General features: G+C 41.5%; 2 protein-coding genes across 12 annotated transcripts in view; one reads left to right on the forward strand and one right to left on the reverse strand.

Annotated features, from left to right (window-relative positions):
- On the reverse strand, positions 1-27039 carry LOC124011253 (DNA repair protein RAD51 homolog 3-like). 2 transcript variants are annotated; one of them, XM_046324451.1, is made up of 10 exons: positions 26922-27039; positions 25553-25693; positions 25090-25327; positions 24839-24996; positions 22930-23063; positions 22484-22615; positions 17470-17536; positions 17070-17130; positions 6492-6552; positions 1-383 (listed from the first exon to the last, which is right to left on the reverse strand). In XM_046324451.1, exons 2-10 carry the CDS (start codon positions 25668-25670, stop codon positions 261-263), a joined length of 1092 nt encoding a protein of 363 aa, XP_046180407.1. In that variant the 5' UTR covers positions 25671-25693; positions 26922-27039; the 3' UTR covers positions 1-260. The 2 variants fall into 2 exon arrangements, with proteins under 2 accessions (XP_046180407.1, XP_046180398.1); XM_046324442.1 differs by lacking the exon at positions 26922-27039 and adding an exon at positions 25841-26001 and having other exon boundaries at positions 2-383.
- The window catches only part of LOC124011208 (inactive serine/threonine-protein kinase TEX14-like), a 32895-nt gene continuing 31194 nt past the window's right edge, over positions 25974-27674 (forward strand). For 3 of the 10 annotated variants that reach the window (XR_006834562.1, XR_006834563.1, XM_046324389.1), the window contains exon 1: positions 26499-27203. Coding sequence is in view for 8 of the 10 variants with exons in the window: in XM_046324389.1 (XP_046180345.1) it covers positions 27077-27203 (127 nt within the window). In the remaining 2 variants the exon portion in view is untranslated. The other 7 variants (XM_046324398.1, XM_046324380.1, XM_046324349.1 and 4 more) reach the window with 6 other exon arrangements.

The following is a 27674-nucleotide window of genomic DNA, read 5'->3' on the forward strand; positions in this document are numbered from 1 at the left end:
TTGTGGCGCTACGTTGGTGTGTTTCCTTTATTTTTGCAGTTACCTGTACATGATAGTATAACATGCAGTAATTACAGGACAGCTATTGACAGAGGCAAATATTGTATTTGAACTCAGTGTAAATACTGTACATTGTGTTGAGCAAAATATTCAGCAACAAACTGTGCAGACAAGAGTATATTGGGTTTTTGTTCCCCTAAGTATAATACCATTCAAACAAAACAATATTTCACATTCATGGTCTAAAACCACTCGTTTCCCTATGTTCTTGTAGATTGGTCCTCTTCCGTCCGGGGACGCTTGCTCAAGCTTCCCGATTGTCTCACAGAGGGGTCTGAGGCCTTTGGTTGGTCTGAGGGGGGCGCGTCTCGAAAGCCTTGACCCTGGGAGTGAGGAATTGGCCAAATATAAAGCATAACGATTTATTCCCTCAGTGGGGTTGTATAATCAGTTTACAGAACAAAAATCTGAATAGAAAATAATAACATATTTCAAGGTGCAATATGACTGACATGTAGAAATTAGGTTTATTTAAAGTACATAAGCATAAGAAACGTCAGATATGTTATGAAACTTGAATAGTGCTCTACGTGGCTGGTACGTTTCACTATGGGGTGCAATACCTTCCATTGCTCTGCAGGTCTGAGCTTTTTCTTCCACAGCGCAGTATTTTCTGTGTTTATTATAGCCATTTGTAGTGCTAGCCACAAAGTAAGTTTAGATTATGAAATTAAATTGTATTTGTCACATTCGCCAAATACAACAAGTGTAGACTTCACCATGAAGTGCTTACTTACACGCCCTTTCCCAACAATGCAGTTAGAATATTAGCAAATAGATAAAAGAGCAACACAAAACTATAATGAGGCTATATAAAAGCTACATACAAGGAGTTTCCTGTACAGAGTCAGTGTACTGGGGTACGAGGTAGTCGGAGTGACTGGTAGAGGTCCTAGATGACAGGGAGCTTCGCCCCAGTGATGTACTGGGCTATCCCTACCAGGTTAGGCCGGTAGGGATATGGGGTTAGGTTAGGCCGGGAGGGATATCCTTGTCTCATCGCGCACTAGCGACTCCTGTGGCGGGCCGGGCGCAGTGCACGCTAACCAGGTCGCCAGGTGCACCGTGTTTCCTCCAACACATTGGTGCGGCTGGCTTCCGAGTTGGATGTGCGTTGTGTTAAGAAGCAGTGCAGCTTGGTTGGCTTGTGTTTTGGAGGACGAATGGCTTTGACCTTCGTCTCTCCCGAGCCCGTACAGGAGTTGTAGTGATGAGACAAGATAGTAGCTACTAAACAATTGGATACCACGAAATTCGGGAGAAACGGGGCTGTAAAAAATAAAATGTTGGAGTCATGTGGGGCCACGTAGTCGTGGGTGAACAGTGAGTACAGGAGGGGGGTTAAGCACGCACCCCCAAGTGGCCCCCGTGTTGAGGGTTTGCATGGCAGATGGGTTTTTGCCTACCCCCACCTGGGGGTGACCCGTCAATGCCCAGTATCCAATTGCAGAGCGAAGTGATTAATCCTAGGGTCCTTAGTTTAGTGATGAGCTTGGAGGCCACTATGGTGTTGAACGCTGAGCTGTAGTCAATGAACAGCATTCTCACGTAGGTGTTCCTTTTTTCCTTCTATTTCAGAAGGAGTGACCCATACTTTGAGTTGTCCTTATGTTAGGTCCTGATGTGGCTATGCCAAAATGGCTGTGAGCTACACTAGTAAATTTAGCAGACAAAATGTTATTAGAATTCCGTGGAACTATTTTATATTATAGTATAAAGAATCCAATTGATCAAAGCTGAATAAAATACAAATATTTTCTCCAAAACGATTTGAGGGATTGAGCACATGCGACTATTCTGTGTTGAGCTGTTAACAAATAAATAGGTAATCCTACATGCTTAATTTAGAGTTATTAATGTAACTTTAGTTGTTCTACAAATGTTAGGCTGTATGTTTTGATTTTTAATACATTGTAAGGCTGCATGATGAGACTAATGATGATTTAAAAAACATTGCTTGAAAGGCATGAGCTCTGCTTTGTATTTTGCACAGGCTGTACAGACATCATGTCTCTCATTCACAATTTGACAAGCATTTGATAATCCCTCGAATTTCACAGCGGCATCCCCTTTGTGGCTGTAATGCACCATAAAAAAAATCAATGTTTGGTGCTGCATTCTTCTCCTCCAGGTGTGCTGCGCAATCCAAAGCGCCTTTCACTCACATGGTTCTGTCACGTGATCACACAACTGCGAGCGTCCTTATCCGAGGTGCATATTGAAGATATTGGAAGAACTATCCACATTTACTTTGTCTGCCAACAAGATGATTAGGCCTAACAAAATCTTGATGCAAAAGCACTAACATGTGTCAATCTACTATCCCCCATAGTACAACAATTTACCTGTTCTATTCTGTGCAATAAATAAATAATCCAAAACATTCTAGGACAGTTGTGGGATACAATAGATCCCAAATTAATACAACCACTAGCATAAAAAAACTTCATGCAATATGGCTGACGCAACAGATCAGAACATTTAGCTTAAAATATTAATAAACTATTAGGCTATTTCTTCATACTACAAGCGCAGCAATGCACACGTTAGTAGGCTATAAAACGCAAATGTTCCAATAGCGGAAAACACCATCATTAAAAGTGACCGCAAATGCAGTTATGCATGTAATGCTTTTATTATAAAAGGTGCATTTTCATGGTGAAAATGATCTTCCCCAAACTTGAAACTCACTGCTTATGTATGCCAGTTAAACTCTACACCCCTTGTAAAGCAGATTAAACGTGCTTAATTTGAATGAGTTATTTGGCCACTTTACTTTTGATACAAACATTAAAACATATAGGCCCTATGGGCAGGGCTAGATGAGGTGTGCAACTATGATTTGAACAAGTCGCAAAAACCATAAAATAAAGGCATTGTTTATGCTTGGCATCATTCACAAATGATAATATATAATTCACAAGTGATAAATCACCCATCAGATTATTCTTGATTTAATCTGGTCTTTACATATGTTTGACATTTGTTTTGATTTAGACTATTATCATGCACCAGTATTGAAACCGGGCCAGCGGGGATAAAAATGCATGTCAGCTACACACTTAAATAGTGAATGGAACTCTATCCTCCTGATTCCTGCTTACAAGCAAAAATTAAAGCAGGAAGCACCAGTGACTCATTCTATAAAAAAGTGGTCAGATGAAGCAGATGCTAAACTACAGGACTGTTTTGCTATCACAGACTGGAACATGTTCGCGGGATTCTTCTGATGGCATTGAGGAGTACACCACATCAGTCACTGGCTTTATCAATAAGTGCATTGAGGACGTCGTCCCCAGTGACTGTACGTACATACCCCAGCCAGAAGCCATGGATACAGGCAACATTCGCACTGAGCTAAAGGGTAGAACCGACGCTTTCAAGGTGCGGGACTCTAACCTGGAAGCTTACAAGAAATTCTGCTATACTCTGTGACAAACCATCAACCAGGCAAAGCGTCAATACAAGGGCTAAGATTGCATCATACTACACCGGCTCCGATGCTCGTCTTAATAGGCAGGGCTTGCAAACTAATTACAGGCTAAAGGGAAGCACAGCCGCCAGCTGCCCAGTGACACAAGCTAAATCACTTCTATGCTCACGTCGAGCCAAGCAACACTGAGGCATGAATGAGAGCATCAGCTGTTCTGGACGACTGTGTGATCACGCTCACCGTAGCAGACGTGAGTAAGACCTTTAAACAGGTCAACATACACAAGGCTGCGGGGCCAGACGGATTACCATGACGTGTGCTGACCAACTGGCAGGTGTCTTCACTGACATTTTCAACATGTCCCTGATTAAGTCTGTAATACCAACATGTTTCAAGCAGACCACCATAGTTCCTGTGCCCAAGAACACAAAGGCAACCTGCCTAAATGACTACAGACCCATAGCACTCACATCCGTAGCCATGAAGTGCTTTCAAAGGTTGGTAAATGGCTCACATCAACACCATTATCCCAGAAACCCTAGACCCACTCCAATTTGCATACCGCCCAAACAGATCCACAGATGATGCAATCTCTATTGCAATCCAGACTCCCCTTTCCCACCTGAATAAAAGGAACACTTATGTGAGAATGCTATTCATTGACTGCAGCTCAGCGTTCAGCACCATAGTACCCTCAAAGGTCATCACTAAGCTAAGGATCCTGGGACTAAATACCTCCCTCTACAACTGTATCCTGGACTTCCGGATGCTCCACCCTCAGGTGGTGAGGGTAGGCAGCAACACATCTGTCACACTGATCCTCAATACTGGAGCTCCCCAGGGGTGCGTGCTCAGTCCCCTCCTGTACTCCCTGTTCACCCACGACTGCATGGCCAGGCATGACTCCAACACCATCATAAAGTCTGCAGACGACACAACAGTGGTAGGCCTGATCACCAACAACGACGAGACATCCTATAGGGAGGAAGTCAGAGACCTGGCCGGGTGGTACCAGAATAACAACCTATCCCTCAACGTAACCAAGACTAAGGAGAGGATTGTGGACTACAGGAAAAGGAGGACCGAGCATGCCCTCATTCTCATTGACGGGGCTGTAGTGGAACAGGTTGAGAGCTTCAATGGTCACCAAGATAGTCGTGTAGAGGGCACGACAAAGCCTATTCCCCCTCAGGAAAATAAAAAGATTTGGCATGGGTCCTGAGATCCTCAAAAGGTTTTACAGCTGCAACATCGAAAGTATCCTGACTGGTTGCATCACTGCCTGGTACGGCAATTGCTCGGCCTCTGACCACAAGACACTACAGAGGGTAGTGCGTACGGCCCAGTACATCACTGGGGCTAAGCTGCCTGCCATCCAGGACCTCGACACCAGGCGGTGTCAGAGGAAGGCCCTAAAAATTATCAAAGACCCCAGACACAGACTGTTCTCTCTACTACCGCATGGTAAACGGTACCGGAGTGCCAAGTCTAGGACAAAAAGGCTTCAACAGTTTTTACCCCCAAGCCATAAGACTCCTGAACAGGTCATCAAATGGCTACCTGGACTATTTGCATTGTGTGCCCCCCCCCTGCTGCTGCTCCTCTCTGTTTATCATATATGCATAGTCACTTTAACTATACAGTCATGTATATACTACCTCAATTGGGCCGACCAACCAGTGCTCCCACACATTGTCTAACCGGGCTATCTGCATTGTGTCCCACCTACCAACCCCACTTTTACGCCACTGCTACTCTCTGTTCATCTATGCAGTCACTTTAACCATATCTACATACTACCTCAATCAGCCTGACTAACCGGTGTCTGTATGTAGCCTCGCTACTTTTATAACCTCGCTACTGTATATAGCCTGTCTTTTTACTGTTGTTTTATTTCTTTACCTACCTATTGTTCACCTAATACATTTTTTGCACTATTGGTTAGAGCCTGTAAGTAAGCATTTCACCTGTTGTATTCAGCGCACGTGACAAACTTTAATTTGATTGAGAGTCTTAAAGCTCAATTCAACCACAGCTGTTGGCATTGCAGTATTTATTATACACAGTCATACATCAACATAGTAGCTGTGTTCAAATACTCATACTAACCGTACTATTTGTGACATAAATTGAGTATATAGTATGCTTATTGGCCATAGTATGAATATAGTTAGTATCCCAAAAGTTTACGGATGTTGTACTAAAATCTATTTCTGTTTTTTTAGGACCCATAATGCAATTCAGAAAATGGGCGTGGCTTCACAATATTTTCAGATTTGAAGAAAATTGCAGAAAATGCTGCCGAAGTCCGATGAAAGCGGATACAAATGTATTGCTTTAACCAATTATGACAACTTTTAAGAAAATGCAGAGCAATGTAATCAAGTAATCAGTGTGTGCTCTGAAAGCTCCGAGAGCGAACCGCTCTGAATTTACGTACTCCCAGAGCGCACTCTAGCACTCCAGATTGAATTTATGAACACATCCGAAGTCGTAAAATGTCTAGCTAGTCATTTGTTATGTTAACAAGCTAGCAAGAGGTTTCATCGCAACAGCATCAACATCAGGTAGACAGGCAGTAGTGCCAGTATGCTTAACTGAAACCATACCGTTCGTTTACAGTATACTAAAATTAACTAATAGTATATACTCAATATGGGTATTTGAACACAGCTAGTGTATTTTCCTCCAGTAATCAAATTATATCCAAAATGGTTTTAGGGGCTGTAAACATTCCAAAAAGAACCCTCACAGAGGCGATGACTCCAGTTTTCCGGGTGCAAAATAGTTTGTACACAAAGTTATTGCATAAACAACATACATTTGGCCCAACTCCTTTCCTTCATCACCACTGGTTTGGAAGGACAAGATAGATAAAAGCAATATGGTTGGAAGTGGACTATCCAATCTTTTCACCAATCACTAGTCATGATGGACAGGAGGTGAGGAAAGGATGCCATTTGAGAGTGTTGGGAGAAAGCCAGTGTTGTGTACTCACAGTGATCTGGTAGGGTACTGTGGCCTCCCTTTGGCTGGGTGACTTGTACAGGGATGCAAGTCTAGGTGAAGGAAACAGAGGTGAGGACATGGTACTCAACTAACTTTTGAACAAAAATAATAATTTACAATGGCCTGTGTCTTATCACCTGCATTCCATACAGAACAAGGCTAATAATAAACAGCTATGTTTTTAATTAGCATGCCCTTGTGTTCTTACATTGATTTGGATATATTTACTGTAACAACAAAAGGGACTTAAAATAAAAAGTGCAAAATGTATTTATTGCAGATTTCAAAGCACCACATGTTATTTTCTGCAAAATCCTCTAGAGGGGGCAGAATAAAATCAAATATATCAAAACTATACTGCGGACAAATAGAAAGCGGGGAGAAGGACTGATTTCCCCCATTTTTTGTAGTTTCTTTTAATAGAACATCCCATTCTTGTTTTTAAGTCCATAACAATGCATAAACCACATTTGGGGACCATTTTTTTTAGATCCGGGAAAAATAAAACTTTAATTCAGGTGCGCACCAGCGCGGTGGCATTTTCAAAACATATGGGCACCGGATCCTACTCCGATGCGTTCTGCCTACAACAAAATCTCTTGCATAGTTTGTTTTGTTTCGGTATGTTGCATTGAAAGTGGCTAATATTGCATTGATTCAATCACAATTGCCACAGTAAAGGGAAACATTGATAAGGTTAAGAGGGAAAACTCTAGAACAGTGGTCACCAATCACGTAGATCTCGGATTGCATTTGGATTCAAAGTGATCTTGACTCAAAAAAGGTTGGTGACCACTGTTCTAGAGTTTTCCCTCTTAACCCTATCAACCTTTCCCTTTACTGTGGCAATTGTGATCGAATCAACGCAATGTTAGCCACTTTCAAGGCAACAAGATTTTGTTGTAGGCAGAACGCATCGGAGTAGGATTCTACTGCATTGACACGCATTACTCAGCCCGTACTCTACACAGACCAGTGCGGCATAAACAATCAGATGCAGTAGGCCTATATGCACAGACCACTGCCATATATGGATCTGTGCCTTTTACTTTGATCTGGACTGTGTTTACAGCATGAGCGGCCGTGAGTAGATGCGCTTGTTTTGAGATCAAAGCGAGTGTTGTATGTAGCCACGTCTGCAGAATTTGTTCATATCCTTTGCTAGTTAGCGAGTTATTAGCCCAGTTATAGATCATTTGTAGTCAGCAATGGAGGAGTGATTGCATCCTACAAGAGCACAACATTTATACATTTTTAGACATATTTGAAAAGCGCGTCAAGAGCTTTTTTTGTCTTAAAGGGGCAGTGTTGTATTTTGAGACAGGCTTGAATAAACTAAGTAGCCAATAACATAAGCGGTCTGATTCTCTGTAATAATGGTATGGGACTAATAATGCATTTTATTTTGTAAAGTGGTTCCTTGCAAACACCACAACATTCTCAGTCACCTCATTGTCTGAAGGACAAGTGGATAAACAGGTTGGCCTGCATGTTTTTTTTAAAAGTCTCATGTAATGTAGGCCTACATTGAACACCACACATTGGTTGCTACTGTTCCATGTTAAAATATTAAAGGATGCATTTTCTCCATCGTTTTTGATGGTAGGCCACTCTGGTAGGCCTACATGACCACTGTTAAAACGGGTACACTCTCAGTGTCTACAGTAAAAGCACGCTGGAAGTTGGACAGACTTTTCACAATTTTCATGTTTGCGCTCAGCAGACTTGTATTTTGCTCAGTGCTGACATTTTTTTAGCGAACTTTGGTCCCAATAACCTGATGGCATTCAGTTAATTCTCACAATATGCTGTTCAGAGAATCAAACATAGAATCATATTAATTTGGAGCATTCACATAAAAAAAGGTAATTTCTTTCCATTATGGATACATTTAAGAAAAGTGATTCTGCATTCCTTTACCAAAGATGGTGAATTGGAGTTTGTATCATTATGATTACACCTTTTAGTTTTGTTTGGGGCTGATGAAAAAGCAGCCCGTTTGTACAAATGGTTCTGCATTCCATGTTCGTCCTTATGGAGCTGGTGTTTCTTGGAGCGTTGGCCATGTCAATGTGGTTTCTTACTAGGATATCAAGACAGCTGGAACGTTTGATAGGACAATTTAGGACTTTCAAATTCCAATTGAGAATAGTTAGTGTTGTCAATGTTTCTCATGTAATTTATCATTTTTAATCTTGATAAGCCCATGGACGTGTAACAAAAAACAGGACCCACAGAGAAACTCATTGGCCGTTCATCCCCCTCCTTCCCCTTCCCTACCTCCCACACTGTAATTACAGGGTTGGAGCATAATGGCGAGTGGCAGCATAGAGTTTCTTAAGCAGCATTTAAAAAAAATATATATACAGTATATATAAAAGTATGATTTTTTTTAATCACATAAAAAACAAGTAACCATTTGACATTTGTAGTTTAGCTAGCAGACTTGATGAATTAGGGTGGGTAATGAAGGAAATAAGTTAACAGATATGCAAGCCTAAATAGGGAAATGTAAAATGTAATGTAATGTAATGGAAATAGGATCATGTAGCTGTAAATCCATTTATTAGCAATATAGTGCACTTGATTGCTCTCTGGGCCCACCAGGAATGCAGAGTTTGTACAGTTGAAGTCGAAAGTTTACATACACCTTAGCCAAATACATTTAAACTCAGTTTTTCACAATTCCTGACATTTAATCTTAGTAAAAATTCCCTGTCTTAGATCAGTTAGGATCACCACTTTATTTTAAGAATGTGAAATGTCAGAATAATAATAGAGAGAATGATTAATTTCAGCTTTTATTTATTTAATCACTTTCCCAGTGGGTCAGAAGTTTACATACACTCAATTAGTATTTGGTAGCATAAATAGTTAAATCCAAACTAGCCCGTTACTTAGACCACGTAGAACCGCACACGACATAAAGATGCATGCTAGATTATATTTATTTTTTTATCACAGATTATTACGTCGATCCCGGAGCAAACATCAATTATTCCGCAGCTAGCCAGCTGAAGAGTTCCATCAGCCACTCCTGGGCTACAATGACCTATCCGGACCCGTTTTACTGCCGATGCGGAGCCCCACCAGGCCTTCACGTCTGGACTACCGCCGTTATCTGCCCGAGGGAGTTATCCAACTGGCCCCTCATTTGCGACGTTACCTGAACGCCCATCTGCTAATCGTTAGCTGTCTTATTGGCTGCTATCTGAATAGGTCTATCGGACAATTTTTCCAATTGGATTGATCCCCTCTACCACACGGAGCCCCACTAATCTACCAACGGAAACGCACGAGGTGGCTAAAAACAGACCTCCATCCTATGCTAGCTTGCTACCGACGGCCCGGCTAGCTGTCTGAATCGACATGACCCCAACCAACCTCACTACTCACTGGACCCTTATGATCACTCGACTAAGCATGCCTCTCCTTAATGTCAATATGCCTTGTCCATTGCTGTTCTGGTTAGTGTTTATTGGCTTATTTCACTGTAGAGCCTCTAGTCCTGCTCACTATACCTTATCCAACCTTTCAGCTCCACCACCCACACATGCGATGACATCACCTGGTTTCAATTATGTTTTGTCGTGGTCATTTCCTGTATTACTAAATGAGGAGAGTTTACAAACCACACACCAGTCAGAGTTATACTTAATCTTTAATTACATGAGCTCCACCATAGCCCTTTGACTCTCAGATCAATTCAGTGTCTATAAATGAATTCTCTGAGAGTGCCTATAAGAGAATACAAAGATATTTTATAGCCAAGATACACCCCTCTCAACTTACATGACGAACCACAGATCTAGGAACAGTTCACAAAGAAAGTTGACTTTCACTTGAGAGAGGAGTATCCTATGGCCAGATAGCATTAGCAATAAGTTATCGTTCAGTTTGGTCTCTAAGACGAGATTCTAATCTCGTTCCTGGTACTTTATAGTACCAAAACATTACCTCATCCAATGGCATATATCAATTGTCAACTTTATCTTCTCCTATCTCAAGTAAAAACCCCTCCTCTCCCCACTCCTGGACAAGCTCAGAGGGGAGTGACTTGCGCACAGACATTGTGGAGCCAAGAGATAATTGGTTCTCCCTTAATCATCCATTCACATGGTTTAACAGATACATTCACATATGAAGACAATGTTCCATTCTGTCCTCCTCCCCTTCTGATATTCTGGTAAGCACCAGACATGTAAAAGACAAGCCTGACCTCTCCCCCATCTGGGCCCAAGTTAATTTTCCTGGCAGAGAAGGGAAAAATGCAACTGCCAACAGTATAGTGCAAAAGGAGACATTCTAATGACAAGTATCTCACATAAGCATATTATGAAAGTAAATAAAACATCTTATGTTACCCAACTAATTCTGATTCATCCCCAACAGTTTCTAGAAACAATATTTATCTCATCATCACTCAATACCTAGGTTTACCTCCACTGTATTCACTTCCTACCATACCTTTGTCTGTACATTATACCTTGAAGCTATTTTATCGCCCCTAGAAACCTCATTTTACTCTGTTCCAGACGACCAATTCTCATAGCTTCTAGCCGTACCCTTATCCTACTCCTCTTCTGTTCCTCTGGTGATGTAGAGGTTAATCCAGGCCCTGCAGTGCCTAGCTCCACTCCTATTCCCCAGGCGCTCTCTTTTGATGACTTCTGTAACCATAATAGCCTTGGTTTCATGCATGTTAACATTAGAAGCCTCCTCCCTAAGTTTGTTTTATTCACTGCTTTAGCACACTATGCCAACCCGGATGTTCTAGCAGTGTCTGAATCCTGGCTTAGGAAGACCACCAAAAATTCTGAAATCTTCATCCCTAACTACATTTTCAGACAAGATAGAATGGCAAAAGGGGGCGGTGTTGCAATCTACTGCAAAGATAGCCTGCAGTGTTCTGTAATACTATCCAGGTCTGTTCCCAAACAATTTGAACTTCTACTTTTAAAAATCCACCTCTAAAAACAAGTCTCTCACCGTTGCCGCCTGCTATAGACCACCCTCAGCTCCCAGCTGTGCTCTGGACACCATATGTGAACTGATTGCCCCCCATCTATATTCAGAGCTAGTGCTGCTAGGCGACCAAAACTGGAACATGCTTAACACCCCAGCCATCCTACAATCTAAGCTTGATGCCCTCAATTTCACACAAATTATCAATGAACCAGGTACCACCCCAAAGCCGTAAACACGGGAACCCTCATAGATATCATTCTAAACAACTTGCCCTCTAAATACACCTCTGCTGTTTTCAACCAAGATCTCAGCGATCACTGCCTCATTGCCTGCATCCGTAATGGGCCAGCGGTCAAAAGACCTCCACTCATCACTGTCAAACGCTCCCTGAAACACTTCAGCTAGCAGGCCTTTCTAATCGACCTGGCCGGGGTATCCTGGAAGGATATTGATCTCATCCCGTCAGTAGAGGATGCCTGGTTATTAAAAAAAAGAAAAAGCATGCCCCCATTCAAGAAACTTAGAAAGAGGAACAGATATAGCCCTTGGTTCTCTCCAGACCTGACTGCCCTTAACCAACACAAAAACATCCTATGGCGTTCTGCATTGCCATCGAACAGCCCCCGTGATATGCACATTTTCAGGGAAGCTAGAAACCAATATACATAGGCAGTTAAGAAAAGCCAAGGCTAGCTTTTTCAAGCAGAAATTTGCTTCCTGCAACACAAACTCAAAAAAAAGTTCTGGGACACTGAAGTCCATGGAGAATAAGAACACCTCCTCCCAGCTGCCCACTGCACTGAAGATAGTGTTTCCTGTCACCACCGATAAATCCACTATAATTGAGAAGCATTTTTCTACAGCTGGCCATGCTTTCCACCTGGCCTACCCCGGTCAACAGCACTGCACCCCCCCCCCCCACAGCAACTCACCCAAGCCTTCCCCATTTCTCCTTCTCCCAAATCCAGTCAGCTGATGTTCTGAAAGAGCTGCAAAATCTGGACCCCTACAAATCAGCCGAGCTAGACAATCTGGACCCTTTCTTTCTAAAAAATTATCTGCTGAAATTGTTGCCACCCCTATTACTAGCCTGTTCAACCTCTCTTTCGTATCGTCTGAGATTCCCAAAGATTGGAAAGCAGCTGTGGTCATCCCCCCCCCCTCAAAAAGGGAGGGACACTCTTGGCCCAAACTGCTACAGACCTATATCTATCCTACCATGCCTTTCTACCTTCTCCGCTTTCTACCATACCTTCTCCGCTATGCAATCTGGTTTCAGAGCTGGTCATGGGTGCACCTCAGCCACGCTCAAGGTCCTAAACGATATCTTAACCGCCATCGATAAAAAACAATACTGTGCAGCCGTATTCATTGACCTGGCCAAGGCTTTTGACTCTGTCAATCACCACATCCTCAGAGTTGATAACCTTGGTTTCTCAAATGATTGGCTCGCCTAGTTCACAAACTACTTCTCTGATAGAGTTCAGTGTGTCAAATCGGAGGGCCTTTTATCCGGGCCTCTGGCAGTCTCTATGGGGGTGCAACAGGGTTAAATTATTGGACTGACTCTTCTCTGTATACATCAATGATGTCGCTCTTGCTGCTGGTGAGTCTCTGATCCACCTCTACGCAGACGACACCATTCTGTATACTTCTGGCCCTTCTTTGGAAACTGTGTTAACAACCCTCCAGGCAAGCTTCAAAGCCATACAACTCTCCTTCCGTGGCCTCCAATTGCTCTTAAATACAAGTAAAACTAAATGCATGCTCTTCAACCGATCGCTGCCTGCACCTGCCCGCCTGTCCAACAGCATCACTACTCTGGACGGTTCTGACTTAGAATATGTGGACAACTACAAAATACCTAGGTGTCTGGTTAGACTGTAAACCCTCCTTCCAGACGCACATCAAACATCTCCAATCCAAAGTTAAATCTAGGATTGGCTTCCTATTTTGCAACAAAGCATCCTTCACACATGCTGCCAAACATACCCTTGTAAAACAGACCATCCTACCGATCCTCGACTTCGGCGATGTCATTTACAAAATAGCCTCCAATACCCTACTCAATAAATTGGATGCAGTCTATCACAGTGCCATCCGTCTTGTCACCAAAGTCCCATATACTACCCACCACTGCGACCTGTACGCTCTCGTTGGCTGGCCCTCGCTTCATACTCGTCGCCAAACCCACTGGCTCCAGGTCATCTACAAGACCCTGCTAGGTAAAGTCCCCCCTTATCTCAGCTCGCTAGTCACCATAGCAGCACCCACCTGTAGCACGCGCTCCATCAGGTATATCTCTCTGGTCACCCCCAAAACCAATTCCTCCTTTGGCCGCCTCTCCTTCCAGTTCTCTGCTGCCAATGACTGGAACGAACTACAAAAATCTCAAACTGGAAACACTTACCACCCTCGCTAGCTTTAAGCACCAGCTGTCAGAGCAGCTCACAGATTACTGCACCTGTAAATAGCCCATCTATAATTTAGCCCAAACAACCTCTTTCCCGACTGTATCTATTTGCACCCCATTATGTCTCTCTACTTTGCACATTCTTCCACTGCAAATCAACCATTCCAGTGTTTTACTTGCTATATTGTATTTACTTCGCCACCATGGCCTTTTTTGCCTTTACCTCCCTTATCTCACCTCACTTGCTCACATTGTATATATACTTATTTTTCTACTGTATTATTGACTGTATGTTTGTTTTACTCCATGTGTAACTCTGTGTTGTTTTATGTGTCAAACTGCTTTGCTTTATCTTGGCCAGGTGGCAATTGTAAATGAGAACTTGCTCTCAACTAGCTTACCTGGTTAAATAATGGTGAAATTAAAAATGTATATAATTAAAAATGACAAAAAAATACTTGGATCATAATCGTATCCAGACAATTGCCCATTTCCGTTATGATACTTGTTTTGTCCGACTACTCAACACTCCCCTAATGACTAGGCACATTCTTTTCACTGGCACCCTTGTGACCAATTCAGAATGTGTCGCACTGCCAAATCAAACAGTCGCAAATGGGACTGTTTTGGGCGTAATGTCAAACCCTGGGTGAGGAGCTGCAGTCTTTCACAAGGGCAAGACACACATCAACACCTCAAAGCCAGCCGTTCATATAGAACATGATGTTAGTCAGCCTGTCTGCCCATTTCTCAGTTAGTGGAGAGCGGAAGGCAGAGGGGTTAGCAAGTGTGTGCTGCCATTCAAACAGAGTGAGTATAAACTAGTGCACAATGACACACTAAAGAAGAGCTGTCCCGCTGGCAACCATGAGACCTTGGGCTTTAAAGACACTGAGCTTTTCTCCACTGACTGATAGGCAGCAGCAGCCATTGTAGTGAGAACGCCAGGCGACAAAAGGCAGGTTGGCTCCATCTGCAAAGTTATGCACTTTACCTCCAACTACTGTAAGTGTTTGAGCAGTAGCATACTGAAACACACACTTACACCAGCCAGGCCTGAAAAGTGTCCATTGGGTGCTGTGGTCCCTTGGCTCCAAGACTGGCATTTCCCTTTGTGAGGGGTGCGCAGGACTGTGTTTATGCTTGGATATGAATGCTTTTGGCCAATATTTTTATTTTTAAGTCAATAAATAAAAATTGCCGGCCATATCGTCCAGGACCAAAATATTATCCATTGCAAAATAATGCTTTTTATTAATTGATGGAAATACCAGTCAATGTGCTCCAACTTCAAAAAGGCATATATAGTATATTCGGAAGGTATTCTAACCCCTTGACTTTTTACACATTGTTACATTACAGCCTTATTCTAAAATGGATTAAATACATTTTCCCCCCATCAATCTACAGTACCAGTCAAATGTTTGGACACCTACTCATTCAAGGTTGTTTGTTACATTTTTTATTCTACATTGTAGAATAATAGTGACGACATCAAAACTATAAAACACCACATATGGATTCATGTAGTAATGAAAAAAAGTTATCAAAATATATTTTATATTTGAGATTCTTCAAAGTAGCCATCCTTTGCCTTGATGACAGCTTTGTACACTCTTGGCATTCTCTCAGCCAGCTTCCTGTAATGCTTTTCCAACAGTCTTGAAGGAGTTTCCACATATGATGACCACTTGTTGGCTGCTTTTCCTTCATTCTGCGGTCCAACTCATCCAAAACCATCTCAACTGGGTTGAGATCGGGTGATTGTGGAGGCCAGGTCATCTGATGCAGCACCATCACTCTCCTTGGTCAAATAGCCCTTACACAGCCTGGAGATGTGTTCGGTCATTGTCCTGTTGAAAAACAAATGACAGTCCTACTAAGCCCAAACCAGATAGGATGGTGTATCGCTGCAGAATGCTGTTGTAGCTATTCTGGGTAAATAAATCACCAAAATATCACCAGCAAAGCACCCCCACACCATCACACCTCCTCCATGCTTCACAGTGGGAACCACACATGCGGAGATCCGTTCACAAAGACACGGTGGTTGGAACCAAAAATCTCCAATTTGGACTGACCAAAGGACAGATTTCCACCGGTCTAATGTCCATTGCTCGTGTTTCTTGGCCCAAGCAAGTCTCTTCTTCTTATTGGTGTCTTTAGTAGTAGTTTCTTTGCAGCAATTCGACCATGAAGGCCTGATTCACGCAGTCTCCTCTGAACAGTTGATGTTGAGATGTGTGTTTATAATATATATATATATAGATAAAAACACTAGTCACGACCCCACGATAGTTCAAATGACAATAATCCAGTAAAACTGTAAAAAGAGTGATATCATTTGAGCTTTGGAAACGAGTACTTCCATAAATGTATGGCGCAGGCCTTGTTTCACAGGAGCCTTGCAAAATAAGCTTTCCCTCAATGAACCAGCCTAAACAAATTGTTAATTTACATATAGAATTTGATTGTCCAACATTAGTTTTATATCATTTTTTCATTTTGTGGCCACCTAGAGTGGCCTCTTCCACTGCCATGGTGCTGAATCGCAGCGGCAATGGGGCGGACTGGCCCTGGTTTTCATAGACAGCAGTGTTTTGTTCGTGCCCAGGCTAAATTAAATCAGAGAGCCCTAGACTGTATTTAAAAACAGCTGTGTTTTGTTATTTATTCATTAAAATGGTCAAACAAATAGCCTATAGGACAGGTCGTTCGCAAATTATATTACACAAATATTATATTTTGAAGTTGTGTTTCATTACTGTGTAGGAAACTTGTTCTTCTAGGCTAAATATATACATTTTTAAATGATATTCAGTTATAATTTAAAGCAGGGATGAATATGTAACGGGCGATGTTTTGTTTTTCAATTAAACTGGTCATGTGGATATAAGAACGTTGTTCTATATTATAACTTTACAGGCTAATTTATATTCTGTTAAAATGAATTACAATAAGCTACATGTGATTTTGAGCACCGTGGGTGGACGCCCTAATGCGTTACGCACCCAATGCATATGGAAGTCCGGTAATTTCTCAAATGTTTGGTAAATGTCAATCTTGCTGGTCATGTTGTCCAGTGCCAAATTTTCCTAACAGAAACCCTGGCAGAGACAAATAATTGTGGTAGCAGGTAGGCTTCCTTCCAGAGACCATCCATGTAAAGGGGTGTTAGTACAGTACCTGTGTGTGCCCTCCCAGTGTAGGATGAGTCTCTGTGTAGCAGCGTGACCCCAGCTCTCACCTGCAGATTTACAAGACGACAGACAACCACACAGAGCCATGTTAACCAGTCTACAATCAGTGACACGCTCACATTTAACAACAGTTACTTAGCAAAGCCACACATGACACTAAGAAATATTTATAAGCCATTGGCAGACAGGCAAAAGCTAATTGTACAGTAAATGAGTTGGGTTTAAAAATTGGGAGAGGTATATGACTGTCTGAATTGCAAAATGTACAGTAATTCTTGGCCCTAACCGTTTGTTACATAATTTTAATGTACAGTTTACGTGGTGGTGGTGGGGGGTATTATTGTTTGTAGCATCTACAGTCAGTGCATCACAACAGCCCTTCTCACCTAAGGCAGGAACAAGCTTCGACTGGCCACTCCAAACCTTTGTAGTCATCTGATTGGTAAGAATGACCTAAACACGAAGGAAGTTTCAAGAGTTATATTATTCCAAGTCAGAGTGTACCTATTACTTTTCACAAATTGCTTGAATGTATTGCCACCACAATTGACATATTATGATCCCTTTAGCCAACGCCAATGACGACAGCTAGTCTTACTGGGGTCTGACACATATGAAAAAGACTACAGACGAGACTTTACAATTGATATACATTTAAAAACATTAACATGTAGTGTGTGTGTATCTAACAGTTACACGTACTGGGGCGACAAGTAGCCTAGTGGTTAGAGCCTTGGACTAGTAACCGAAAGGTTGCAAGATTGAATCCCCAAGCTGACAAGGCGGGAACAAATCTGTTGTTCTGCCCCTGAATAAGGCAGAGGCACTGTTCCTACGCCATCATTGAAAATAAGAATTTGTCCTTAACTGACTTGCCTAGTTAAATAAAAGGTAACATTTAAAAAAAATAAAAAAACACAAGTAGGTCACATTGGGGAGAGGCATTGCGCCTTGGTGTTGCTTTATTGGTTTTTTTTAAAACAAGGTTTGCTGTTCACTTGCGCTATATAAAAGATGGTAGTTTCATGCATTCATGGCGCAGTATAATAGTGTACGTTTCCTTGAATTTGTTGTGGACCTGGGTGCTGTTAAAAGACCCCTGGTGTCATAAGTGTGAGTATCAGTGCTGTGTGCGAGTTGACTATGAAAATAAATGTGGAATTTCAAACTAAATGTTTCTTATAAAAACAAGAAGTGACGCAGTCCGTCTTTCCTCAACTCTTAACCAAGAGAGACTGGCGTGCATAGTATTAATATTAGCCCTCTGATTACAATGAAGAGCAAGACTTTGTTCTGGGCCAGCTGCAGCTTAACAAGGTCTTTCTTTGCAGCACTTGGCCATATGACTGGACAATAATCCATCTGGAGGATGGTGTCAAAAAAAGAGTCTTTTCTCCCCAAACAGACCTCTCATCCATCTACATAACCATTGAATCTATATGTTGATGTAAGGTAACACCAGGTAAGTCAGTCTCCTCAACTCGTTCAACAGCCACACCATTCATTACCAGATTCAGCTGAGATCTAAAATGATTTGTATCAAATACAATGCTCTTAGTTTTAGAGATGTTCAGGACCAGTTTATTACTGGCCACCCATTCCAAAAAATACCAACTCTTTAAGGGTTTCAGTGACTTTATTAGCTGATGTGTACATTGTTGAATCATCAGCATACATAGACATGCATGCTTTGTTTAATGCCAATGGCAGGTCATTGGTAAAAATATAAAATATTAGAGGGCCCAGAGAGCTGCCCTGCAGTACACCACACTTTACATGTTTGACATTAGAGAAGCTTCCATTAAAGAAAACCCTTTGAGTTGTATTAGATAGATAGATAGATAGCTCTGAATCCACTATGTGGCAGAGGTTGAAAGGCTATAACACATTTTCACAACAGTCAAATATATCAAAAGACTGCACTGAAATCTAACAGTACAGCTCCCTCAATCTTCTTAGTATACATTTATTCCAACCCATCATCAGTCATTTGTGTAAGAGCAGTACATAGAGTGCCCTTCTCTAGAAGTATGCTGAAAGTCTTTTGACAATTTGTTTACAGAGAAATAGTATTGTATTTGGTCAAAATATTTTTCCAACAGTTTGCTAAAGGCTGATAGGTCTGCTGCTAGAACCAGTAAAAGGCTGCTTTACCACTACTGGGTAGCGGAATTACTTTGGCTTCCCTCCAGGCTTGAGGACAAAAACTTTCCCCTAGGCTCAGATTAAAGATATGACAGATTGCCACTCCTATCTTTCCATCTAAGTTGTCAATGCCAGGAGGTTTGTCATTATTGATCAATAATAATTTTTCCACCTCTCCCACAACAACTTTACAAAATTCAAACTTACAATGCTTTTCTTTCATTATACATAAGTATGATGGCTCACTGTTCATTGTTGGAATTTTCTACCTAAGTTTGCCCACTTTGCCAATTAACCTGTTACTCCTACCCCCTACTTTTTCGAACATTCTGTTAAAAATCGCGCAACATTTCAGCGCCCTGCTACTCATGCCAGGAATATAGTATATGCATATGATTAGTATGTGTGGATAGAAAACACTCAGACGTTTGTTTATAAAACTGGTTAAATCACGGCTGTGACTATAACAGAACGTGCGTTTCATCGAAAAGCGCAGGAAAATCTGATCACTGAAAATGGGAAAATATATCCATGCGCCACTAGAACCCATTGTTGAATGTGATCCACATTAAATGGGGCCGAGGTTGCAATACCTACAGCTTCCACACGACGTCAACAGTCTTGTCATTTGCCTACAATTTGTTTCTTGGTCAAACGGACACAAGGCAGCGCCTTTCTTCCGGTCTCTGACCGGATATTTTGGTTGAGATTTACCCGGACATTATTTCCAGACGTACAGCTATAGAATATACATCGCCTCGTGATCAATTTGATCGCTTATTAACATGTACTAATACCTAAAGTTGCATTACAAAAGTATTTCAAAGTGTTTTGTGAAAGTTTATCGTCGACTGTTTTAATTTTTAAAAATGAAGTTACGTTATAAAACGCTATTTTTTTCCTTGATCACACAGTCTTCATAGATCGATATCTAGGCTATATATGGACCGATTTAATAAAAATAAAAAAGACACAATAGTGATGTTTATGGGACATCTAGGAGTGCCAACAAAGAAGATGGTCAAAGGTAATGAATGTTTTATATTTTATTTGTGCGTTTTGTGTAGCGCCGACTATGCTAATTATTTTGTTTACGTCCCCTGCGGGTCTTTTGGGGAATTACATGCTATCAGATAATAGCTTCTCAGGCTTTCGCGGAAAAGCATTTAAAAAATCTAACTTGTTGCCTGGATTCACAACGAGTGTAGCTTTAATTCAGTACCCTGCATGTGTATTTTAATGAACGTTTGAGTTTTAACGAGTGCTATTAGCATTTAGCGTAGCGCATTTGCATTTCCAGATGTCTAGATGGGACGCCTGCGTGTCGGATAGGAGCAAGAGGTTAAGTCATCATTAAAATAATTGGCAAAATTAAATGGTTGTGATGAATAAGCCATCTGAGTCTAATGGAGTTTAATGTGTCTTTCTGCCCATAATTTAATTTAAAGTAAAGTTTTTCCCCATATTTTTGTATTTCATTGATTTTGGCTTCATAATACAGTTTCTTCTTTTCGTTGAGTTTAGTCACAATTTCTCAATTTCCAGTAAGACAGCCAGTCAGATGTGCAGCCAGATTTAGCCACTTCTTTTGTCCCATCCATTTCAGACATGCAGTTTTTCAATTCCTCATCAATCCAACAGTTATAAAAGTCAGTTTCTTAACAGGTGAATGTTTATCAATAATTGGAAGAAGCAATTGCATAAATTCCTCAAGTGCGGCATCTGGATGCTCCTTATTAAATCACTTCAGACCAAAAAATATTTTATCATCCACATAAGAGTCACAGCAATATTACAGTATTTATACCCAGCTTTGGGAACTTTGGCTTTCCTGGATATTGCCACTATATTGTGATCACTGCATCCAAATGGGTACGGATGCAGCTTTAGAACAAAGTTATACAGTATTTGTATAGATGTGATTAATATATGTGGATGATATTCTTCCTGTAGTGTTTGTAAACACCCTGGTAGGTTGATTAATAACCTGAACCAGATTACAGACACTAGTTACAGTGAGAAGCTTCCTCTTGAGAGGACAACCAGTCAATGTCCCCACAGCTAGGCTAGCAGCTAGGCAACAGCTAGGCTAGCTTGATAGGCAGCTAGGCTAGCTTGATAGGCAGCTAGGCTAGCTTGATAGGCAGCTAGGATAGCTCCTCAAACCTGACAGGATCACTGAACAGATTGTAGCAGTCCAAGCAACTGATGCCAACCAGCATCGCGTGATCCAAACTCAAAAATGTAGCTGGCTAGTAACCAAACTTTTATAATACACTTTCAAAACAAACTGAGCTTTCCCTCATTCAACTGGAAGATTGTTATGTTGAATGCGGTTTGTCAACAATACTATTTTCAAATCAACACTTATCCCTTGTTTATAGAATTAACTAATATCAAGTTGCCACTTTTGAAAAGGAACATTAAATAAGCCCCTGTAGGGATCCAAATTGGTACAGGTTCTTCCTGAGTGCAAATAAGCAACAAATTACTACAACAAAATTAATTTGCTCCATGTACCTTAAGAGAACTCTTTGCTGATTTAAAAGAAATACTGACCAGCGCCATTCTGGCACAGAGCGGATGTCCCATTTAAACCTCTATCTACCTGGCTGCTTAAATCAGTATTGCACTTATAAGAGACATTTTATCAAAATCAAATCAAATTGAGATATCAGCTGATGTACGAAGGGCTATATAAATACATTTGATTTGAAATCAATTTGAAATTTGACTTGATCTCTTGGAATGAGAGCGCTTAGTCTAGATGCATAGTTGGATTGGGACCAGACATGGACGGTAAATACTGAGTACGGAAAGAGAAAAACAATGCAAGTCTGGCAAGCCTAGTTTCTGTTGGGCTTGAAAGGAGGGCTCAGAGTTACAGCACTGTACTATACATTATAGTAGTTTGCAAGAGGGAGCGGGCAGATAGGCTCTATAAAGGGAGGCTGTGGTTATCACTGGACTCTATAGTTGTGGTTTCCCTTTTCGATGATCTTTTATTAAGTAGTGAAAATAATTGTCATCAGATAAAAAGAAGGGTTAAAGAGAGGACAGATAAAAAATGAGTGCACGTTGGTGAGTAGGGTTGCAAAATTCCAGGAACGTTCAATACATTTCCTGGTTTTCCCAAAATCCCGGTTGGAGAAAAAACAGGGAATTTAGAATTCACAGAATTTTGCAACCCTATTGGTTGCAAAACATCTGGGGTCTTTGACACTAGGCTAAGTGGACAAGTGTCACAAGTCATACCGCAACGTTGTGATTGGTGGCCATCTGGATGAGCCGCTGGGCGAGGCCGTTCAAGAGGCGGGTCCTCTGGGAGAGGTCCTCAAAGTCATGGCGAAACGAGAAGGCAATGCTGTCAATCACCACCAGCCGGACCTGGATTGGATTAACAAAGGTGCCCAAATGACCATCCAAAAGCCACAAGCAAATGAGTTGCAGATTTACATTGGAACATGGTTTCTGCTAAGTATTGTATTAATGCTGTCTTTGAGGTTTCAATGATTCTCATTTTTTGTTTTGCTATTTTGCTCCAGCCAATCCGTAAATCTAGCTGTCAACATTTTCTATGAGCATTTCAGTTAAGAAATTCCTTTGACTCAGAACAGAGCCCAAGCCAACATGGAAGTTGTAGAAATAACCCCTTTGGAATTGATTGGTTGGCTGTTTTAGGATCAGTGACGTATTGGTACCCCAGGGTGCTGAGCCAGGAAGTCAGGCAGGAGGTATGTCTCTGCCAACAGCTCCACGTAGTCATGGCAACGGACAAGGAATAAATTGGAGAGGATTGTTTCCACAGTGAACCCCTTCAAGGCTTCCTGCTGTTCTGGAAAAGGGAAAAATATAGAATACAGCAGACAGTAAACTACAAAACGTCTCCAATAGGCTTGAATCTAAGACATAACCCTTTTTTTCTCTAGTGTTGTTCATTTTGTGAAGAATCGACCAACCAGCGATTGAATGCATGCACCAGTACTGTTGATCACAATATGTGAGTATTGTCATGACGTTGGCCTGGGGGGTAGGGTAGGTTTATGACAGTCATAAAAATACCTCTTCCCCTCTTTTTCCTCTCTCTACCCTACTGAGGTTACATTTGTAAAACCCTTGGTTAACATAGAGATTCTGGGAACATCAGTAGGTGGGGGGAAATGAACTATATTCTGGTAATCTGAACAATTGAACATATGCGGTGGTACTTAATGAATATGATGTCAGTTCGGTTGTCATCTGAGACAATGATAAGATGACAAACTCTACAGTGGAAAGTCTACACATCAGCGTTATCGGATTCACATGGAATTGTTGTTCAATTTAAATGTTTGAATATGACATTTTCCGTGATGGGATGAAATTTGATTTTAGCTTCTAAAATGTGAGATTTGGGTCTTCATAAGATATGGCTCTGCACAATGTTCCCTGTGAAGGGGCATGGGCTATAAAACTTTTCAAACACGCCCTCCTCTCCCTTCCTATATAAGCCCTTGACGACAATATAACTTCTTGTTCCTGAGGACGACGGTCCTATGTCAGAATGGTTCAGATAATAACTACAAAAAGAAGCCAACATCAGCGTGAGCTTTGGTTGCGAATGGTATGAACTTTGAACTCTTATTCACTAGAGAAGTGATACCTCCTAGCCGTTGAGTTAGCAACAGCAGATGCAAACGAGGGTTAGGAAGGAGCAGACAGAGTATCCCGTCTATCACCCAACGACGTTACTACAACGTATCCAATTGACAACCAGAGACATTCTTCAAAAGGACTCAGTTGGGCAACACGTCCTTCCATCTACCACCAACCTACCGAAACGCAGCTCAGAGTAAATATTTATTGCATTTTCCTTTTCCAAATGGCCGGTAATTTAGAATGCATCAGATACTGTATTTACAATAGCATAGCTTCTCCCTGTGTCCCTCAGTCTTCCCGCTCTTTCACTCAAACCCAGCCCTTTTCCTTTGTGTAACAAGCTGTCATGTCGGTTCTGCCCGCTAGGGACGTTTTCCTTTATGACGTAATTTGTAATCAAGTTATGATTTAATTACGTGTATGTGTAATTAGTTAGGTATTTAGTAAATAAATAATTAAACCCAATTTTGTATTGCTGATTCAAATTGTTAGCCAGGGTTCGTGCAAATAACCAAGAATTTACAACTTTCAGATGAGACTGAATTAAGACGAGGATTAATATTGACTGCTATTGATGTAAATTATTACTAGGTCTTTAAGAGTTTATTTGGAAGATAACAGCTCTATAATATTATTTTGTGGTGCCCGACTCTCTAGTTAATTACATTTACATGATTAGCTCAATCAGGTGATATTAATTACGGAGAAATTATTTTATAGAATAGCATGTCATATCACTTAATCCGGCATAGCCAAAGACACGACAGCATTTACAAAATACTCTCATCAGTAAACCATTTTTTTCATAGACTAGTATAAATTTTACATGTGTATGACAACGTAGCAATACCGATGTAATAAATACATTCAATATTTTGAAGTCTTTATAAGCACCAAATAGATGCTTCACAAATCAGTTATAAGTAATCCTACATGATGGATGATTGCTTTTGTTCTGTCCTACTTAGTTACCTGAATCCTCTGCTAGAAGCCCACAGTGCTCCACAGCTGCCTGCGCTAGGTCCACAGCCCTCTGGACCTGGAAGCTGCCCTCTGTGTCTATGTACAGAGACTTGCCTCCCAACCCCCCAAAACACGCAGGGATCTGCACATCTACTGACAACTGGATACTGAGGAACACAGAGTTATTGTGCTATTAATACATTATAGCAAACAGATGAGTAAGTTGAGTAACTCTTCCACACAGAGGTACCAGTGCTTACCAGAGCTGGGTCTTTCCCACCCCAGGCGCCCCGCAGACCTCAGTAGTCTTTCCCACTGGCATGCCCCCTCCCAGGGCCATATCCAGTGCTGAGCAGAAAGTGACTATAGTGCCCAGCTCCTGCTCTCTCCCCAGAAGCTCCAGGGCTGTCAACCTGCCTGCTGCTGCTCTCTCCTGGCCAGGCTCACACCTCACAGCCTGCAGCACCTCTACTGCCTCCTCCTGGGAGATGCAGGCCTCTACAACAACAGGGATGGAGAGGTTGATGAAGAGTACAAGCTTGAAAGTTAGAAATATAATGGACTGTGAGAGGCATTGTAAAATAAAGTTAGCTGGTACCACATATTGACAATAATACATATGGGTTATTTAGGTGTAATGCATTTCACCCGGTTTATGGCCTGTAACTGTATTATCATTTACCACTGTAATGACAAAATCAATAACAGTGACTTGTTGGCTACCTTTGCTGAGTTGGAGAGGTCGCAAGTCACACAGGTCTGCAGCAGAAAGAAACCCAGCATTGAGGAGTTTCACTTTGACAGACGGCGCAATGGCGTAGCTCGAAACATCCCTCTGCATCTTTCGCTTATCGTTTCAGCGACCTGAATGAGATTGACACAGGTAGACAACTTCAACAGCTAGCAAGCCATTTGACGTTACTTTGTTTGATACATTAAACCCGTTTCTAACTCTTCCATGTAAATGCGTAGCTCCGAAAATAGTTTCATTTAACTATTTTTTCCTCTTACCTCCTCAGCAAGCCAAGTTTTACTTCTACTGAAGCTAGCTTCTAGCTAGCGATGAGGAAACCAATTTACATAGCTGGAGCCATTTTCATTAATCCCTCCAAAATGTGTTTACTAGCGCCACCCACCCACACACGTCATGACATTACACCGTGTTGTCAATTACTGTAAACCCACAACCCAGGAAAATAAATGTAAGAACTGTTTTATTTATGTTTTAACAGAAACGTTGTTTGATTTCGTTTACATATTTAAGTTTAGGTATTTTGTTCAATTTTTGGGAATCCTGTTTCCATCCCGCACAGTAGGTAGAGGAACGCAGAGTAAATTGTGCGATCGCCAATACACCACATAAGGAGATGTGAGAATAAGCACAGTACATTTGACAATTTCTTGTAATTGGCTGCCTACATTTCAAAAACATTAATTTTACTTAACTGTAATGCTGCAAAGCAATCATGAAAATGGCAATCATTGACATATCTGTAAAATAGTTTCCACAAATCTGGTTGGTTGCCTTTAAACCAGCTTTCCAAACTGTCCTCGGGAACCCAAGGGGTGAACGGTTTGTTTTCTACCCAAACACTACTACTGTACACAGCTGATTCAAATGATCAAAACTGGATGACTAGTTTATTATTTGAATCAGCTATGTCGTAATATGACAAAAACCTAAACGTGCACTGAGTTTGGGAAACAGGGTTTCCCAAACTCAGTGCACGTTTAGGTTTTTGTCTTCTTGGCACTAAGGACCACCATATGTAAACATGCAAGGCTCTTGTGGTAGCTAAACTAACAGATACGTGTCAAATACTTGTAATCTGCTTTTCTACTATGGCATTTCCACATTAGCACACAAGCTCCGTAACGTTAACAATATTTTTGTTCCCTAAATTATTTTTAGTTGGTCGGCTCGTGATGCCTAATTTACTGTGAGAGATTCGACGCTCGCGTGTAGCTGATGATCAGCTAACTAGTTACTACGAATTCGGTAAACAAGTACTTTTCACTAATTAAGTTTATATTAATTTCATACTAAATACCTTAAACTTAACAATTTCAACTAGTAAATATATCGACGAACCCATAGTTGGCTAACTGGTTGGCATTGGTCGTTAATTAGCTAGCTAGACAGCTAATGTGTTAGCTCGCTTGCTAGCCAACTAACTGACATTCGGCAGTTTTTACTGCAGCGACCCCCGTTGGTAGTTGGAACTCCGTGGCAGTGAATGGAGCAGGATGGCTGCTTTGCCTGTTCCCTGCCCAGTGCGATTGGGGATCGTGAAGAATGGAGGTCTACCTGCTCAGTTGCATAGGTACACCCTGGAGAGAAATCTGCACAAGATGGAGAAGCTGCTCAAGAAAGGTAAAACAACTATAACACAACAGTAATGTTGCATGAGTAAACTTTTTTCACCCCTACTGTAACGTTATATGGATGATCCCTGAACCAGAATCTGGCTTTAGTTAGGAGACGTTGACATGGCGAATATCCTTTAAGCACAAATTATCTAAGAACCTACCAGGTACACTCCCAAATCCGTAAACAGGGGCATCATCATAGATATCATCCTGCCCAACCTGTCCTCTAAATACATCTCTGCTGTCTTCAACCAGGATCTCAGCGATCACTGCCGCATTGCCTGCGTCCGTAATGGGTCCACGGTCAAACGGTCAAACGACCACCCCTCATCACTGTCAAACGCTCCTTAAATCACTTCAGCGAGCAGGCCTTTCTAATCGACCTGGCCCTGGTATCCTGGAAGGATAATGACCTCCTTCCGTCAGTAGAGGATGCCTAGTTGCTCTTTAAAAGTACTTTCCTCACTATCTTAAA

The sequence above is a fragment of the Oncorhynchus gorbuscha genome, linkage group LG02 (assembly GCF_021184085.1).
Source record: "Oncorhynchus gorbuscha isolate QuinsamMale2020 ecotype Even-year linkage group LG02, OgorEven_v1.0, whole genome shotgun sequence".
Classification (NCBI taxonomy): Eukaryota; Metazoa; Chordata; class Actinopteri; order Salmoniformes; family Salmonidae; genus Oncorhynchus; species Oncorhynchus gorbuscha.

Bases quoted from the DNA above. Each gene is read 5' to 3' on its own strand.
- LOC124011253 (XM_046324451.1), bottom strand. From the start codon at position 25,670: ATGCAGAGGGATGTTTCGAGCTACGCCATTGCGCCGTCTGTCAAAGTG. The intron at 17,537-22,483 runs GTATGACTTGTG...CTTCGTGTTTAG, and splicing joins CCACCAATCACAACGTTGCG to GTCATTCTTACCAATCAGAT. The intron at 384-6,491 runs GTGAGTACACAA...CCTCACTCCCAG, and splicing joins CAGTACCCTACCAGATCACT to GGTCAAGGCTTTCGAGACGC.